General features: G+C 47.3%; 1 protein-coding gene across 1 annotated transcript in view; it reads right to left on the reverse strand.

Annotated features, from left to right (window-relative positions):
• Positions 1-1,372: 1,372 nt before the first annotated feature.
• KLHDC10 (kelch domain containing 10) overlaps positions 1,373-18,253 on the reverse strand; it is an 18,334-nt gene continuing 1,453 nt past the window's right edge. The window contains exons 2-9 of the mRNA XM_026044320.1: positions 8,994-9,215; positions 8,300-8,454; positions 6,812-6,960; positions 6,138-6,222; positions 5,373-5,439; positions 4,923-4,970; positions 3,657-3,796; positions 1,373-2,795 (exon numbers count right to left, since the gene is read on the reverse strand). Coding sequence (XP_025900105.1) covers positions 2,586-2,795; positions 3,657-3,796; positions 4,923-4,970; positions 5,373-5,439; positions 6,138-6,222; positions 6,812-6,960; positions 8,300-8,454; positions 8,994-9,039 — 900 coding nt within the window. The 5' untranslated portion in view covers positions 9,040-9,215 and the 3' untranslated portion in view covers positions 1,373-2,585. The remainder of the gene's footprint in view (positions 2,796-3,656; positions 3,797-4,922; positions 4,971-5,372; positions 5,440-6,137; positions 6,223-6,811; positions 6,961-8,299; positions 8,455-8,993; positions 9,216-18,253) is intronic.

An 18,253-nucleotide genomic window follows, 5' to 3' on the forward strand; every position in this document is an offset into this window, starting at 1 on the left:
CCCAGGGCACAGAATCCCAGGATGGTTGAGGTTGGAAGGGACCTCTAGAGATCATCTAGCCCAACCTTCCTGCTCGAGCAGGGACACCCAGAGCACGGGACACAAGGTGGCAAAACATACAGGGCAGCCAGGGTGAGGTTAGAGGTCCAAGCAGGTGCGTTGGGCACATTTATTGGGCAGAGCATTAAACCCCCAAAAGGAAAACCCCACCAAAAAGCCGTGTGGGACCCCCAAACCCAGGCCAGCAGAGCTCCTGATCCCTTCCCTAGCTCCCCGGGGCTGCACTTTGTCCCAACCAGCAGCAAGGAGAGGACGGTCAGGGATTCCAATGCGGACGGGCTGTCGCGGCCGGCGCCGTGGCTGGGAACGCGCCGGTGGCCCTGTCCAGGGGCGGCCGACGGCAGCGCTAGAGACTCAACAGCTCGGGGCTGGAGATAACGTGATTTAATTAACAAGCAGGAAAAAAAGATAGCACGAGACACAGGGGGGTGCAAGAAGTTCTTAGCAGGTTCTCCTGCAGCTCAGCTGGTCGAGAGGGCAGTGAGGAAGAGGAGGAGGGAGGCAGGGACTTCCCCAAGACCTGGTCCCGTCCCACCTCTGCCGAAGTGAGGTGGGAATTAAACAGGAGCCGATAGGAAGGGCCAGAAACCATCCCTGTTCCTCCTCCCTTTGAGCTGTCCTAACCCCGGAGCAGCATTGCAGCCCATGCAGCCCCCCGAGGATGACTGGGGAAGGCCAGCGGAGGAAGGCCAGGCTCAAGGCAGCTGGTGGCTCCGAGCTGCAGGATGAGATGGGTTTGACGGGGCCTTCAGCGGGGAGCCCACCCAGCCGAAGGTGGGAAGCAGGAGAACCAGCACACGGACTATGGAGCCCGTTTGGGAAGAGGCGCCCAAGGCAATGACGTGGTGGGGACACTCGGCCTCCAACAGGCAACGTGAGCGCTGTTAAGGCCAGAAGGAGGCCGGGCAGGAGGCCGATCAGCCCCACGGGACCCCCAAGAGCTTCCAGCAGAAGGGAGCGATGCAAAGACGGGGTTCAACGCGGACCTAGGAGCGGCAGCAGCGTCCTGAGGCAGCGGAGGATGCGCTTGAGCGGGACGGCCAACCTTTATTTTGCTGGGCCTTGATCGAAAAAGCAGCAAGATTACAATAAAAATACAACAAAAAGCCACCGCCAAACACTGGGGAAGTCCAACATTAGGGACAAGTGGGAACACTGCGACTGGGCAGGGCTGCGAGCGCCCCAGGATGGACGGGAATTCACCGTGAATTCAACGCTATGGTTTATTAGAACACAAATATAAAAGTCACTAAAAAGCCAGCATCTAATGCTTGCCTTAAAGGATGCGAGGGGAAGCGTTAGGAAAAGCTAATGGAGAAAAAAAAAAGGCACTTAAAAACGAGTTTTGAAGGAAAAGGGTTTGCACAAACCTGACGCCAGGCTGGTGGAGATGCCTGGAGTTCAACCTGTGTTCTCCTGAGCTAATGAGAGCAAGAACAGAGAGCAGGAGATGCCCCTTCCTCTCCTGCACGTGTAGGGATGAAGAGGGATGGAGATTCCCTCCCTGCTTTTCTGATGCTGTATTTCCTGGGATGAGCACTCCGTTAATATCCGGAAGATCAGAAAACCCCACAAAAACGGAGTGAAACCACATGCAACAAGGCACTCCCCAAAGGAACAAGATGCTCCCTGGAGAAAATCCAAGGCATGAAGCATGGAAAGGAGGGAATCCAGAAGCTTGCGGAAACACCTTGAAGACCACAGAGGACAAGCACCTGGTGTGGTGGCTCATACCCAAGCACGGGGTGCCACTCAGCGCAGGTTAAAGGCTGCTTTAAAGGGCTGAGTTTCCCTCTTAGCTCTTTCCGAGTGCAACGTGGGCAGAAAGGGTTAAAAAAGACAAGCAAAACCTCCCCGCCGGCCCTCACCACCCACAGCAAACTACACAGTAGTCCGTTAAGTGGCATCTTTTAACGAGTCTTCCAAGCAAACCTTTCAATATGAAAAGGGGAGGAGCAGAGAGGGCAAAGAGGCCAGGCGGCCCGGCCGCTCCGGAGGCTCCGAGAGGACGGGAGGCTCGCCCGAAACGCATGCAAGGCCGCCCCGAGCAGCAGGAGTCCTCGTTTAGGCTGAGCTCAGCTGGATGTTAAAGGGGTTCGAACGGCATCCGAAGCAAAAGGACAGAGTGGCTGTTGCTCCGCACGGAACCTCCTCTCGGTTAGACACAACCTATGGAATAACAAGTTGGATGCTCCGTGAGCTCAGGCATTCCCTAAGCTTCCCTCCCTCCCTCCCAATGAAGTTGCAAGCAGGTGCTGACGGCAGTTTAATGGTTGGATGGCATGGATTTGTCCCGGACAGCAGCTGTCATTAACGGCGCCCTTTAGATATCCATAAATAAAACGCAGATTTCCAACAACCGAAAATAAAATTTTCTAGAAAGGCATCAATGTATTTGCTGAATAAGGCGTTGAGCAGGTTCCTCCATCTTCCTAGCAAGACCATCCTCGGTATCCATAAATAGGGGACGGGGGCAGGCAGGGCTCTTGGCCGTAGTGCTTCTCGGGCAGACGTGGGAGCCGTTCTCATTTTAGCCGCTCCACAAGTCCCTGTGTGAGTCCAAGGTGCAAGAGCTGCGATCTGGAGAGAGTTGCTAGATGCGGGAAATACTCCAGGAGCTTCTCCCAGGACAGTTCCAGCAGGCTGGGCACCACCAGCCACATTTTGAACAGGGAGCCAGTCCGTTTGTTTTCGTGGATGTTGACCACCCCTCCGTGGACGTACATACAGCCGGCCTGGGTGGGAAAAGGGGAAGAGCATCAGTGCCAGGGAAACCTCCCATGGAGGCAACCAGGCTTTGTCCCATGAGCTCCAGCCCAAGGAATGCTTTAGGAGCAGGGCAAAGTGTTAATTGATTATTCTAGACCCGCACTGGGGTTTTAAGCTAAAAGTAATATATATTTCTAAATTAAAAACATGCCTCCTCCTTGGGGAAGGCGCGTATCAGGCTCGTGGTTTCCTGGGAAGAGCTGCATTCCTAGGAAATTGCCTCCCAGCGAGATATGCCAGCGGTAGCACTGTCCTGTCGCGCTGCTAAAGGAGGCTGAAGTCACAGCACACACTCTTCCTCCTGAATTTCCAGTGACTGCAAAAAGCAGCAGCAATAGCAGGATGCTATTGATGGAGAAAATAGTGTTTTCTGTTTTCTCCTGTTCTCTCCTTTTCCAAGGAGAAAATACTGCTTCCTTTGCTAATGTTTTCCACCCTGGCTGTTCTCTGGGGAGTCAAACCCACAACAAGAAGTTACTCGGGATCACTTTTGCATGCTTCTTTCTTTTGCAAACAGCTATCGCTGCTCGCACACGGAATTGCTTGTTGAATTTAATGCATCTAAGGGCAGCATCGGGGCTCTTGGTGCGTGGGACGTGGTGCACATGCTGCAGCTCCGCAGTGCAGCAGGGGTGAAGGCCAGAGCAGCAGCCTCAGAGCAGCCCTCAGCCTCCCCCGAGCAGCTGCACCCAGCTGAGTCGAGCTCAGCTCCTTGGTAACATCAGTTCAGCTCTGTTCGCAGCCCACGCAAACGCTGGAGCGCCAAGAGGATGTTTGGTGTGATGGGTTGAACTTGAGCTAGGTAGGAAGGAGAGCAAGGTGCTTACCGGGGTGACAGCAGCGCAGTGGAAATACACGGGCTCGGGCATGGCAGCCGGGAGCTTCACCCACTGGAACGTCTGCAGATTGAGCTTCCAAACATCCCCCAGGATCACTTCTCCGTTATAGCCCCCGCACACGAACACATCTGTAGGGAAGAGGAAAGTCAGCACTCTTAGCGGTCCAGTAAAATGAACCAGTAAAATTCCTGAATTCCGTTCAGGAATTATGGAATGTGCTCGACTCAAGTCAGAGAATGCCTTTTCTAGGATGGTTCCAGGGTCAACGCCCACTCAATGCACCTCTCTACCTCCCAAATCAACGTCAAAGAGGTTGTCCTCCTGCCCATGCCCACCCATCGTGGCCTGCCCAGCATCACTAGGGCAGTTTCGGCAGCCCAGAGCTTCAAGAAGCAGTTAAGGTTCTTGCTTTAAGAAGATGCATTAAGCCCTACATAACCTGGGATCAGAAATATCTGGCTTTGAGTAGATTCTCCTATTTTCAGGCCCAAGGGTCTCAGATCCAAACTTATCTGAGGAAAGATCAAAACTGTGGCCAATCAAACATGGATTTTATGGGCACAGTCCACTCTAATCTGCACTTTCAACATAGCCAGGCAAGCAATGTGTAGGAAGAGCATTTGGAGGCTCAAAGAGAATAAAAGACTCTACTAAGCTCCAGGCAGCTCCTAACACACACAAAAAGCCAGTCCTCGGATCGTAGATCTCAGATTTACTCCATGATGAACCGGACAACCTATTCAGGAAAGCCCTAAATGACCCTGTCCCTAAAGAATTCAGTTTCCAGGACTTGGCCCCATCTTGCTTTTCACAGCAGAGGTAAAACTGGCCAATTAGTCCCAAAGCTGCAGCAGGAGCCCCGTTCATACCTGCTCATTAGCTTGCAACCAGCTGCAATTATCAAGTTGCAAAGCATCACAGACACTCCTGGCTAAAATGGACAACAATTTACATTAAAGCATTTTTTGCAGCTGGATGTTGCACAAAACAGCACACAATTTCTGAAAGCAACAGTACTGGGCATTGCAGAAGTATATTTGGCTACAGCAGCAAGAGGACACATCCCTTACACAAACAGCTGGGCAGTTTAAGCACAGTTAATGAGCAAGAAACTCTTTCCAGAAGGATTTAGATACTGTGTGGCCTGCAGTCAAGTCAACACGGTGGAGACTAACATCTCCCAGGCCAGAAAAGCGGGGCTGTCACTGCTAGCTGTGTAATGAGATGTACCAAATTTCAAGAAGTTTAGCTTACCATTTTTTATCTGAACGCAGCTATGGCATCTTCTGGCTGCTGGGAAGCCTGAGGAGAGAGAATAAGAAGTAGAGTGTATAGGGAAGTGGGGATTATAGCTCAACATTTAACCATGGAGAGGAGTCACCTCCTTTGTTTATTAGGGGTCACATCTCTAATTTAGCAACTGGCTGTTTCAAAAGGTTTAGCTCTTATTTGCTTTGTAGGGAAGGAAGAGATGTGCCAGAACTGCAATCCTCCCAGGCTCCAGCTCCCACCTCCAGCCTGGCAGGAAAGCTGCAGCCGTGAGCTTAATGGTTTCAGGGAGACTCATACAGCAAAGGCTGCAAAAAAAACAGGTCCTGAAGCCAGGGTAGACCACGCTCTGTACAACAGGGCTACCAAAAAGGCTTCAGGCATCTCAGCCACTCGATGGCTTACGGGAGATGACGCACGAAATTCCAGGCTCACCGATTTTCTCGTGTGGCTTCGTGGCAATTTCTTCCCAGGTGTTGGTTTCCAGGTTGTACGCGTGGATCTGAGGGAACAATGAGGAGCTATGAGTCCTCCTGACTCACCCAGCACCGTGATCACGCAGCTACGGAGGTGACAAGACTAGACACTGACCAAGGGAACCACTATAAATAACACCTCTTTTTACTGACTGTCAAAGAAAAAACATAGCTAATCGCAGTCAGTGACTAAGCAGGTATGAAAACACTCAGAACACAGTAGTTACTAGAGCTTTCATCTCCAAATCTGTTACTTGAGCCCCACAGCTGAGGAAAAAGAATACTGCTTAGAAAAAAACCCAAACAATAAAATAAAATAAAATAAAATAAAATAAAATAAAATAAAATAAAATAAAATAAAATAAAATAAAATAAAATAAAATAAAATAAAATAAAATAAAAATAAAACTCTGTACCCTCCACTTCTCTGCATTTAGATATTCCTTCCTCATACTGTGATATATGACAAATACATCCTACATATTTTCTAATAGGGATCTGTGATAGCAGGTCTGCAGAAACGAAGCTCTTTTGGAGATCAGTGTGGTAGCCTTGAACGACAAATTTGCAATAACATCATTTTTTACAGAAACACGGAATGTTCTGCTCCTAGTTATCTTATTTCTTACCAAGTTCCCCTGACAGATGAAGAGTCTGTGCTGGGCAAGCTTTGCAGTCAAAACTCCCCTTTCCATCAGGTACCCAACAGTTCCAAACGCCTTACCTTATCTAGTGAATAAGCTGTCCAAGAAGTTCCACCTCCCAAGATATAAATGCGCTGACCATCATGTGCGATTTCATGCCTGTACCTGAAAACAGACATGCAATAGCACAAGGAAATAGTGCAAACGAGCAACAGCAAAAGCCTTCTCTGGAAGCACTATCAAATCTGAGTGTTTTAAGCCAACACCTCAAGCTTGGCTATGTTATATCAGTCCCTAAAGTTAGGACTTTTCAAAAGAAATAAATTCCACCATAAATTCCCCGTGGAAGCACAAGGCGTTATTTGTCCCCAGACGAAATCAACAGGGGACTGTCTGACCTCCCAACCCTCTCTCCTCCACATGGGAACCTCCTCCCCTCCCGGCACTCACCAGCCAGCCCAGGTCTCCATCTGTTCCAGCATCACACAGCACAGCTCAGTGTCCTGCCCTGCGTCTTCAAGCCCCATCCCTACATCCCTCTAAACGCCAGACTGATGGTTTTGCAAAATTCCAAGGCAAAGATACTACTCTAAGAGTATCTTTAAGCCTATTGTGCTACCTGAGCTTCTCACTCCAGGCTGATATTCACTAAAATAAATGCTTTTTCAGGCCATCCAATCACTGTTTTTAATTATGGCACATCTCAGGCTTGGCTAACTAGACCTTTTTGTCCTGCTTGTGAGCAGCTCCTCACCTCTCCTCCGGCATGTCACAGGACATGTTGTTTGGTTTCAGTTGGAACCACTCCCGAGTGTTAAGGTCTAGTTTATGCAGGTCAGTACTGTAGATGTAGCCTGTGGTTCCTCCAAACACGTACAGCGAGCCGTTGATGATGGCCATAGCCTGGAAGGAGGGAAGGATGACAGTAAGAAAGGGCATCAGCGGATTTCTACCCTACCAACGTAAGACCCTCCATGCAAAGCTCTACCCAGAGCTTGCAAGTTGTGTGTTCAGAAGGAACACGAAGGCTGAGCACAGAAGACACGCAAAAGAGCCCAGCGGGGATTTGCAGGAATGGAAAATAGCTCCGTGGTCACAACATGAGGACCTAGAAGGAACAGGGAAGGAAAGAGCTCCCAAGAGAAATAATAAGCAGAGGGAAAAAGCACATAGGGATATAATGGAAAGGAACTAACAGGAGAGCAAGAACTCTAATACACAAGAATTCTCTTGCTAACCATCCCTTTAAGCCTCATCAGTGGAAGAGCGTCACAGTAACATTAATATCCCAGAAAAAGCTTCTAAAACCCAGCAGAGAGATTTCTTAGGTTAAGCCTCGGTGCTGCTGCCTCATCCCCAGTGACCAGTGAGCTCTGACCAAGGCTGATCCTGCTCCTCAAGGGTAGGACCTGATGTGCTAAGTTAGGGACCTACAATGTGCCTGCAGATGCACCAGGAGGCTCCTCTGGGCTCTCCATAAACAAAGATTCTCCCTAGAAGTGGAGGGTTCTATAGGGTGCATAGGGAAAAGGGACAGAAAGAAAGTTCAAGGTGTCCTGGAGAACACAAGAGACACAGGACTTCCTGAAAAAGCATAAATCAGTGCTGCATTAGGGGCAATATCCTGAAAAAGGTGCCAAAATCCTTAGCACTGGAGCAGAAAGAAAATAAAAAGCCACAGAGGAGACACGTCCAAGAAGGGTGACAGCTGATCCATGCGGAACCATTGCACTTCAGGCTTGGGAAGAGATGCATCTGTGCAGCAGGGTCTTTGGAGAGCTCAAACGCCAGCAGGGCCAAGCCTGCACGTCCGCTGCGCTGACCTTATAGGGACACTGCTAGGGAGAATCCTCTCAACCAGCTATCAGATGGCCAGCCTGGAATACTGGAGCTGTGAACATGGGGCAGGCAGCTGTCCCCTGAGGGGGCAGCCCAGGGGCTTCTCCTCCCAAGGGCCTGTTTGTCAAAGCCCAGTAAGGGCAGAAGCTGCACAGGGGAAGAGTGCCCTCCCTCCCCACGTGGTTGGCAAGCACAGAGCTGCATGAGAAACCAGGGGGATGTGAACAGTCCCAGAGACACAGCTTAACTGTTTTCACTTAAATGCACGTTTTCTTAGCAAGTTTTGGCTTTCCTTATCCTTATGTGAACACAGAACAACTCAAGTCCCTGTCAGAGAGCAGACCACTCAGGTGCCTTCTGCAGGGCACCAAAAAGCAGCACGTGCCAGGCGCCCGCCTCGTACCTGCCCGTAGATGCGATTGGGCTTCCTGCCCCGGCAGCTGAGCAGAGCCCATCTCTTGTACTTGACGTTGCAGACGTGGACGTCGTTGCCGTTGCTCTCCCCAAAGGGGATCCCCGTGCCCCCAAACACGAGCAGGTTGTTGCCGTGCAGAACAACTAGGAGAGAAAAAGGGAGAGCAGAGATGCTTGTTGCCTTGAGGTGCAGTTAGACAGAGCTACTCTGCTCTGGAAAAGAGTAGGCAGCAGGTGTTCAGTGTTGTTCAGATAAAGACTGTAGGCTTCACACTTTGCATTTACGGCCTTGAAATGCTCTGCAAGTGGCAGAATGCAAGCTCAACACCATGGTAACCAAGGCCTGCTTTTTAAAAACAGCTTGTGAACAAAGAGATCTATTTTTGGATGCTCTGAGATGCCTTAATGAACATACACCTAATATTTGAAAAGGCAGCGTCCTTGCAAAGACCAAGCCAAACACCCCAAAACCGTCACTTGTGCTTGATTTTTTCCTTCCTCTCTGCCTCAAGTGCAAAGGGAAAGAAAAACAAATAAAAACCCAACTCAGAACCCAGGTTTGGTTACAGAATTGGGAGCAGGATGCAGATTTCCCCATTCTCGCCTGGTTTTCCATTCCACCAGGGACAATGATTAAAATAGCCCCAGGGCTTGGTGCCCGGGAATTGAATTTCCATACGTACGTGACATGGACGCCAGTTCCCGGGGCATGTAGCCTTCGGTGCCCATCTGATGCCAAGTGTCCGTCGCGAAGTTGTATCGCCAGAGCTCTCTGAAGAGCGGGTAATCTTCGTTCTCTGGTCCTCCAGACTCGTCATAGTCAGGGTTGTAGCCTCCAAACACGTACAGGTTGGCGTTGTCCGCCACGCAGCGATGGCCGCTTCGGGCCGGAGGGGATCTGTGGCCTAAAGCAGGGAGAGAAGGGAGGTAAAACAGCTTTGGTGGAAGGTGCCACCCGCTGCAGAGCTTCTCCTGCAGCAGTATCGGCAGTCCAGAGGTCACTGCTCTTGGAGGACACGGTCACCTCTCAGACCAGGGAGCACTTCTGCATGTGCCACATCACATCCACACCGGCTCCAGCCCTTCAGACACTGCATTTTGGGCACAATGACCCTTTGGTAAAAACTATTTCCAGGATATTTCTCCAGCTCCCTTTGCAGGTGTAACACACATCAGAATTCACTTAGGAGACAGCACCAAACTGCTCATACTCAAACCTGCCGCGTGGGAACGGAAGAAGAGGAATGATTTGCTCTCCCTCCAACATTTTCTCCCTTCTTTTTCCCCCTCTTTCGCTCTTAGCACCTTGTAACTCAGCTGAGATTTCCCAGGTCGGGGACAGTTATGGGCTGCCTAAATGTTCCACATCCCAGGGCCGAGCAAGTCCAAGTCCACAGGTGACGGCAGAAGGCTGAAGCTGCAGCAGGGAGCACAGCTATGAGCTCACAAGCTGCATTCCCAGAAGGAAGCCCTCTGTCTATCCGACCTTTCCCTAAGAAACGACAGCAATAAAGGCACGTGGGGTGAGGAATTGAAAGAGCACAGAGCTTAACCAAAAAGGGCTGAGAAGGATGCGCACGTGGTGCTCGGGCAGTGCCGTTTGCTTCTGCAGCCCGGGGCTCTTGGGATGCGGGATCGGGTATGTTCTCCGTGCCTGTTTTCCTACAAATCCCAGATCTGCTGCAGCCCTGGAGGATCAGGGCACGGCGCTGGGCGGCCAGCTGAGCTCGCACCCGAAACACCAGGAGCAGCTCAGGAAGGAAGGTAAAGTGGGGAAATGCCTCACGACTGGCACGGCGGCACCTCTGCCTCCTTTTATCCTCTGCAAGAAGCTGGAATCCAGGAAAATCACTTGGACAACAATATTCTTGAAGAGCGGCGGCACTGGGAGCTGGGGATGACAACAGACAAGTGAGCAAGGAGGAAATCCCAGCTGGTTTTAATTCCCTGCACAGCAAGAGAGCAGCAGAGTGCCAGGGATGGATGTTCTCCATCAAGGAGACACAGGACCACGCATCAAAGGAGACGGATGACAGGAATAGCCGGGATCAAGTCCCTCGCAGAGGAACCGGCCACGGGGCGCAGCCAGAGCCTCTCAGACTGGCTAGACCTGACCCCAAGGTCCCTTTGCACAAACAAACCAGTGATCCCCACCACTCGCCTGCTCCCAAAGCTCCTCCACAGCTGTTCAGCACGGAAGTGGATCTGTCGAAGAGCCTAATTAGGATCAGATGAGTTTTCTTCCTAAATCCCAGTGCCACAGTTATCACCAGTGAATCAGATGCGTCGAGTAATAACAAATGAGGCAGCCGGTTGCTTCCCACATGAAAGGCGAAACAAAGGATGAGTTTGGGCTGAATAATGGATTTTAACCCCATACAAGCAGATGTGCTTCAGCATGGACCCTGTGTGCTGCTGCCTGAAGCTCATGGAAGATCAAGCTGCTCTGGAGCAACCACCTCGTGGCTCCCACCTCGTGGTTCCCACCTTGTGGCTAAGCTTGGACAGCTCTGGGTTGCTTCCAGCAATAACTGCACCCCACAGCAATCACCGCTTCCAAAACCAGGAAGCACTACGTAAAGGATAGGGGAATAAAGCTTAGGAATTAATGGAAAAATCCTTAGTGTCTGGCGCATCTACTCCAAGAGCAGTAGTTACTAGCAGCGGAGAGCACCAGCTTCAAAGGTGAAAGGAAAAATGTTTTCCTTTTGATTTTTCATTTGAATTTTTCATTTTTAAACCCTGAAGCCATCAGAGAGGCAGCTTCACTTTTCCTAAATTAACACACTGCCAACAGAGACACTGGTTCAGACTCCTCTTATCACGGGAGGAGAGGAAGGGTGACACTCTTGGAGAGCGGTTCACCTGACCTTGGGTATCAGCAAACAAAGCTGCGCCTGAGAACGTTGTGTCTCTCCATAGTCTATCTTAGGAAGGGCTCCCAGGTCTAGGCTTGGCCAAAGGAAGCCCGTCCAGCTCGTTTCTTCTGCATTTTCCCTGAAGGTTTCCATTGAGAAGACCTGAAAAAACTGAAGTAGGAGCTTAAATCTCTAGTGGGATCCTGGGAGCACTGAAGTGGGATTCGCGGGAAGAGATTTTATTTTTTTAGTTTAGTCACATATTGAATCAAACAGGTATTAAGGAATTAAGAGTGCAAATATTACTTTAACTATAGATCCTATTGCCTTCTAGCTATATACTTGCTGTGAGAATTCTCCAGAGGACGAGGGAAGAATAAGCTTCATAGAAAACAAATTAAACAGTAACACGCATAATTCATATAAAATAAATACTTAAAAAGCAGAAAGGCTGCTTGAGGTTCAACATTAAAAAGAGAAAATATCCAAGAGTAACAAAGCCAAGAACAACAGTAAGACAAGAGCTAAGGTTCAGAAAGGGGTGAGTGAGAGGCAGCGAGAGGGATGCATTAAGCCACCAGATTGATCATTTCAAGATATTTCCAAGAAATACAGAAAAGGCTGCTCACTAACCCCTTCGTCCAACCAGGCCTCTGTTCGGAATTGAGGTGACCTAAATTCACTTCATAAAAAAAGTCTTAAAAAAAAAATGCAACCAAAGAGATTCCTCTAGTTTCTGACTTTCTAAAGAAGAGACTCCTACAAGTTTAATCTATTTAAGAGTTAATTCAAATCAGCTTCTTCAGCAGACAAGTTCCAGGACTGGTACCTCCACAGAGGAGATGCATTTCCATTTAATTATGTTTTATCAGATGATTCACATCTCCTACCGAAATGTTTAATGCAGGTTTCAGATCTGGTTTTGCTCCAGGGTTAGCAGCACGCAATGAGCCTACGAGACAAATGAAAATGTTAGAGGATTGGGGGAGATGGAAACATCCAAGCTTCTGTTAACTAAAAAGCAAGCAAAAAGCAGCAAAATCTGTAACCAAAGGCTGAGTGTGCCTTGGGTTATAGAAGTGTCAATATGAAACAAAGCCCAGCGAGACACTGGCACCATCAAAAGCTGCAAGTCACAGGGCTCTGCTCTAAACTCTTTGATAGCAAACAAGGAAAGGAGAGGCTTGATATGCAAATTCAAGGCAGATCTGTGGCAAAGAGGTCTTAAAAGCTCGTTAGAGCTGTACAAAATTACTTTAAAATGAGAATAAATGGGAGTGGAAAAGCAGGCTGCTTGCCAAGCTCCAGACTTCAGAGCAAAGAGCTGCTACCTTGCAGCTGAAGGGAAGGTGCATTCAGGAGGCCAAACATCACCCTGGAATTTGGAGATTCCTTTTCCTTGGTCCATACGGAGGAAATGGGTCCGTTGACCATATGGGGTCTCCAAAGATGTGCTTCATTTATTTAAAAACATGCGAGAGGCGGTAGCTTTTAGAGAATTAGAGTAATTAAGAGAAAGGAGAGCTAACACAGAATTGATTTGAAGGATTGTGATGGGGCCATAATGAAGGAAACTTCTCTGAAAGTGCTCTAGTAAGTGACTGCTCAGATGGTCCAGACAGCCTCCATTAGAAAGGATTCCTCCTTTAATAGCTCTCCTGCAAAAGACACTAGAACATGAAAATAAAGGAGGAAATGATTTATGGAAAACCTAAAAATAAATAAATATTAAAAATATCTTTAGCATCAGCAGGTTGACGTTAGAGAGCTCTTTCAATGCTATCAACACACCAAGAACTGTATCAACAGCCCCTATCGACTCTGCTGCATTTCTCTGCCACGTTACAGCAGCTCTGTAAAGTCAGACAAGGGGAAAATTAAACGCCGAAGTGCAAAGCGATGCAGGGCCAGCACTGAATCACATGCTGCAAAAATACAAGGCGAGAGGCGCTTCAAACGGAGCGGCACAAAGAGCCGTTCCAAAGAACAAAGGAATTTTCTTTCCATTGATTATCCTGCCTTTAACACTGTGGAAACGCTGGCATCGTTTCCCAGCTAGGTTAAACGAGAAGGGAGTACCTGCTATTTGTGCTGGTAAGAGAGCCTTATTTTAAAGGAAAGGAGGGAAAAAAAAAGGGGATTACTTAGCTGAACTCATTCCCTAAAAAATAAAAGTGGCAGTGTCGCCTACTAAGGTGTTTTGAGAGCCTGTCTGAAATCACCCTTTTTCTTATCATGACCACACTGGCAGAAAAAAAATAATAACCTATGCATTGTTGATAAGATGCCAGTGGAGAGCGAAGCCACTGGCTCCTGCAGCGCTTCATTCCTCTCCCGAAGGGAAGTTTCCCTAACCCCTACACTGCTTCCTTATCAGCTCCCAGCAAACTCACGCAATGCTGTTTTCCTGCAGTGTTTTCCTGCTGCTTTCCCTCCCTCTCCTGGCCAGCGGCAGGAGGATCCCACTATCTCGCTATCCCTATGGATTAGAAGGGAAAACGTGAACCAACCTCATGACACCTCCTCATCAGGGCTGGATACGAGGCTGAGCGGTAGCCAGAGCATCCTGCAGCACAGAAGCGACTTGCATCCTTTGGGAGCAAAGCTGACGAGCAAAATGAAGGGAAACATCCCTTTGCAAAAGTCAGCTCGGCAACATCCAAGCTGGAGGGGGATTTTCTTCAAGTCTGCCCTCCCATTTTTGCTGAAATCTCTTCTGAAACTGGAGGGCAACTAGGTTATGACTCACTGCTTTCCCCATCCCACATCACTGAATTGCAGAACCATCCTAAGGATTTAAATTCCATGTACTGCCTACTTTCATCATGCAACCTTTTTTTAAATTGCTTTTTTTTTTTTGCTTGGTCCTTTAAGGAAAATCACTGTCCACAAGGATTCAAGAAAGAAGAGACAACAGAAGTTGGGAAGAATGATCTACTCTGAATAAACAGGGAATGACTGTCAAAGTCTCAAATGATAATTAAATGTCAGCCTTGAAAGATTTCACTTGGATTTGTCACATCTGAGCCCAAGAATCTGTGTTGTCACAGAGCAGGATGCTCCTGCTCTGGAGAGAGCAAATCCTTTGCCTTTTCCTCATTTTTCCAAGGGAGAGCAGTCATTCAGTAAAGGAAAAGCCAGGATGCATCCAGCAGAAGATCCAGGTTCCTCAGGGTGTTTTTTCCCCTGGTAAAACATATTCCTGGACACTAGGGGAAATTGGTGAACTATATTCATACAAAATCAGTCTCTCAACTTAACAAGACGGTTGCAGAAAGGACCTCAGCACCATCCCATGGAGCTAAAAGGCACGACTGGCCCCGAGCTCAGGGTTTCCAAGTGCAGGTGGCATCCAAGGTCAGCAGAAGCACTTGGCTTCTAACCTTCACGCAAGAAGTTTATCCGATAAAAATGTTTCTAAATCCCAAGGACAAACAACAGGTTTATTTTTTAAAGCCAGATGCATCTGGGGAAAAAATGCACTGTACATGTGCAGCTTATTTTCTACCAAAATACCCTCAAAGTGTGAGGAAGCAAGTGCAAATTTCTTCAAAGATTATGAGACTTGGAGAATTAGAAAATAAATGCAGGCAAAAGCTCAAAGGGCTTTTCACGGCGAAACAATCTCTACAAATACACAAAATCAGCATTATGCCAACATGAGGGCAGTTCAGCTATAAGCTCCTGACATTCAAAACTTCACAGTTGGCCACATGCTCCCTTTTAAGGAGGGCCACCAAGGTGCTCCCCTATCTTTTCACGAAGTCTTCGTTATGAAACATTAAACATTGGAGTGCTCTGTCCTTACAAAGCTGGCATTATACTTCCCCTCCTTTCTACCTGGTTCAGACTGCTTCAAATACAAGTTTCTTGAATTGTTTGCTGTCTCAGCTTGGAGCTGAGACCCCCCAGACTGTAGCTTTCATCACAGCTAATGCTCTGTAGGCTCCTGTTTGGCTCCTTCCACAAAGTCGTGGAGATTTTTATAACCGCAGTTTGACAGATTAGAGGTTACCACGAACACAGAGTAACCTGAAACGAATCAGCACCCAAGATCTACTCCAGCTGAAGCTTCCAGTGCTGGCAGCAGAATAAGAGCAAGGATCATGTTCTGCCAGGCTACAATAGGGAAACGCTGCCAAAACAGACTGCTGGAATTAAATACAAACCAAACACCAGACTCCCGGGTCGCAATCCAAACCTACAAGTGGCTTTAATACTCTCAGTTTTGGTCCTAGTTAAGCTCACATCTTGCAAGCGTTTTCAAAATTCATATATTGCCCCTGAACGCTGTTTGCCTCCATACTGGATGTGCTTTGATAAGCCATATCTGCAAAATAAGTATTTTGCAGGAGAAAACTCTTTTGTATTTTTATATTTCCCCAAGAAAAGTGTTTTCACATACAGCTGTGAATCCTTTCCATTTTACACACAACTCAAATCTGGATTTGAAGAATACACTAAAGGATTTTAAAAACCGCTTGGTGCTTGGTTCCAAACTCTCCTCCAGACCAAGGGGAGAGGAAGATGCCATTATTTTTGGAGCTCAAGCCAGAACAGCAATCCTGGCACCTCCCTTATAAGCCCCTGGAACTGATTTTGGTCACGATACCCAGTTGAGGGCAATTTGCAAAGTGAAGTATGCAAAAAAACGAGCCTAACAAAATTCCCTGTGAGATCTGAGGGACAGGAGGGATTATTTTATTTCACAAAAATCTCAAAATAAGTTGGCTCTGGCCACTCACACCCCTGTGCTCATAAGCACCCAGACCTTTGTGTCCACGTGGCCAGGCTGGGGTCACTTACTATCAGGGAGGATGAAGGGATGGCAGCTGCCACCTCACTGTCTTTGCCATATTAGTGGGGCACAGGGTCTTCTGCTCACAAATCCTCTGTGCTGTGGCCTCATCAGAGCAGTTTGTGGGAAACACCACGTTCCTTGAGTTTGCTGAGGTCAGCTGTGCCCCCAGTTATTGATAAAGGCCCTTCTTGTACCCCCCGTTGCTGCATTTTTCCTACCTAGCTTTCCCAACACATGGAATTGCAGGTTTCGGTATCCCCAGGAAGGCTTCTGAAGGACAAATAAGTCAAGGGCTGAAGTCAAATTGGGCGCGAGGACAGGACAAGTCAATATTGACTTTGACTCTGGTCTTCACAGTTTCATCTCGTTCATACTGGCCAGACAAACCCTGTTTGAAACTCACGTAACCAGAGCCCCCTACAAACACGGGGAGAAGCAGGAGGTGATGGCATCATCTCAGCACGTGTAGTTCTTGATTCTGCTCTCAAAGGCTTTGGTTTTCCAACCTTTTTGTAGCAATCCAATGCTTGAAACATTGCTATAAATGAGCGTTCAATAGTCACTTGCCAGGAAAACAGGAATAAGATACAATTCATGGGATAATATCCCCAGAGCTGGGAATAAAACAAAATATGAAACATTGCAAGGACAGCAGGGCAGCCACAGGAAAGCCCTTGTGAGTGAACAGTCCTTATTGAGAAAGCTCAGCACAAGAGGAAATATTTATGCCAGAAACGTGTCCATTACAGGATGTTGTGTTTAAGAGCTTTCCTCAAGTTATTTTTTTAGTTTTATATGAACGGAAAAACAAAGGAATTTGGGAAATTTAAGATATCACACGTATCCTGACCTTTACACAAATGGTATTAGGCTCACTCCCCCCTGTGGCACAAAAGAGTTCCAGATATTTCCTTTTATTTTTTGCTCCATATTTTACTCCTATCAACAATTCAGATCCTGCCTGCACAGAAAACTATTGTGACTATTATTCTGGCAAGATTAGAGCTCAAGACAAGAACATAATGCTGAGCATGTGAGAAGGGAAGATATTGCCTGATCTCCAGACTGTTCCTAGTCACTAATCCCAAGAGTTTGATGAAAAAGGTAGGAAAAAAAAAAATCATGATGATTCATTTTAAATGTGGACGTGGAGCTATCCCGAGAGGGCAGGAACAAAGCAGGCATCGCCTCTACTTGTTAGTTTTGACCTGAAGTTTACAAACAGCCAAAAATATCTCCCTTATGTACATGTGTTTAGAATCATACTTCATAAAATAGCAAAAATACAAAATATTTATTATTTTAAGCTGTTAAGCTATCACTGAGACTTCCTGGCCGTTATTGCTTAAAAATATCCCTGTTGACATGGCCTCAGAAGAAATGAGGCCCACTGAGAAAGCAAACGGAGCCCACAAAGTTGGCATCAACTGCAAGCAGTTTGTTTTCCTTTCTAACCACTGCCCCAAGTAATTTCAATTTTTAGGTGCAAAGAAGCTGACAGGAGTGAGAAGTTTCTCCGCAGTCACCTAACAAACCTGAGGCAGAGGGAGGAGCAAGGAGGGGAACTAAATAAGTATACAACACTAGCATTTCATGGGCTTTTTGCCTGAGAGTGAAAAGATACCCTAGAAGTACTTGAAATAACTTGAAATAACAGCTTCACGTGTGCAAGAGTAAGCTGCACAGAGAGGGAGCTGGGGAACACGTGGATTTCCAGAGCAATAAGCAGTTTGTGTTTTCACAATAATTACTGCTTTTTTTAAAAAAAAAAAGAACAAATAAAAGGCAGAGGACATGTTATGTACGGAGCTGTGGGAAGAAATACTCCAGAAACACAGAAAGGGAATTGTGAGTTAGTAAAACAAACCCAGCTGGAGTAAATGTGGAGTAAATGGAAGAAAAAATATATATATATGTCACTAGCTCAGTGGTTACATAAGAGCTGCTGGTGGAGCTCTATTAATAGGACACCTAACAGGTGTCAGATGGGAAGAAAACTCCACTCAAATGAGATTTACCCTCCGTTAGATTTAGAGCAGGGCTATGAGGATCAGGCCTTAAATGCTCGTGCTAAACGGGGCCAGTTCATCCCTCTGCAGGCATCAGCAGGCAGAGCTTCCCTGTTTGGATCTAACCGTTGGCGCGTAGGTACAATGGCAAAATAAAATAAATAAATAATTTAAATATATTAAAAAGTATAAAAAGTATAAAAAGTATAAAAAGTATAAAAAGTATAAAAAGTATAAAAAGTATAAAAAGTATAAAAAGTATAAAAAGTATAAAA

The sequence above is a fragment of the Nothoprocta perdicaria genome, unplaced genomic scaffold (genome assembly GCF_003342845.1).
Source record: "Nothoprocta perdicaria isolate Ctin4 unplaced genomic scaffold, notPer1 scaffold_359, whole genome shotgun sequence".
Lineage (NCBI taxonomy): Eukaryota > Metazoa > Chordata > Aves > Tinamiformes > Tinamidae > Nothoprocta > Nothoprocta perdicaria.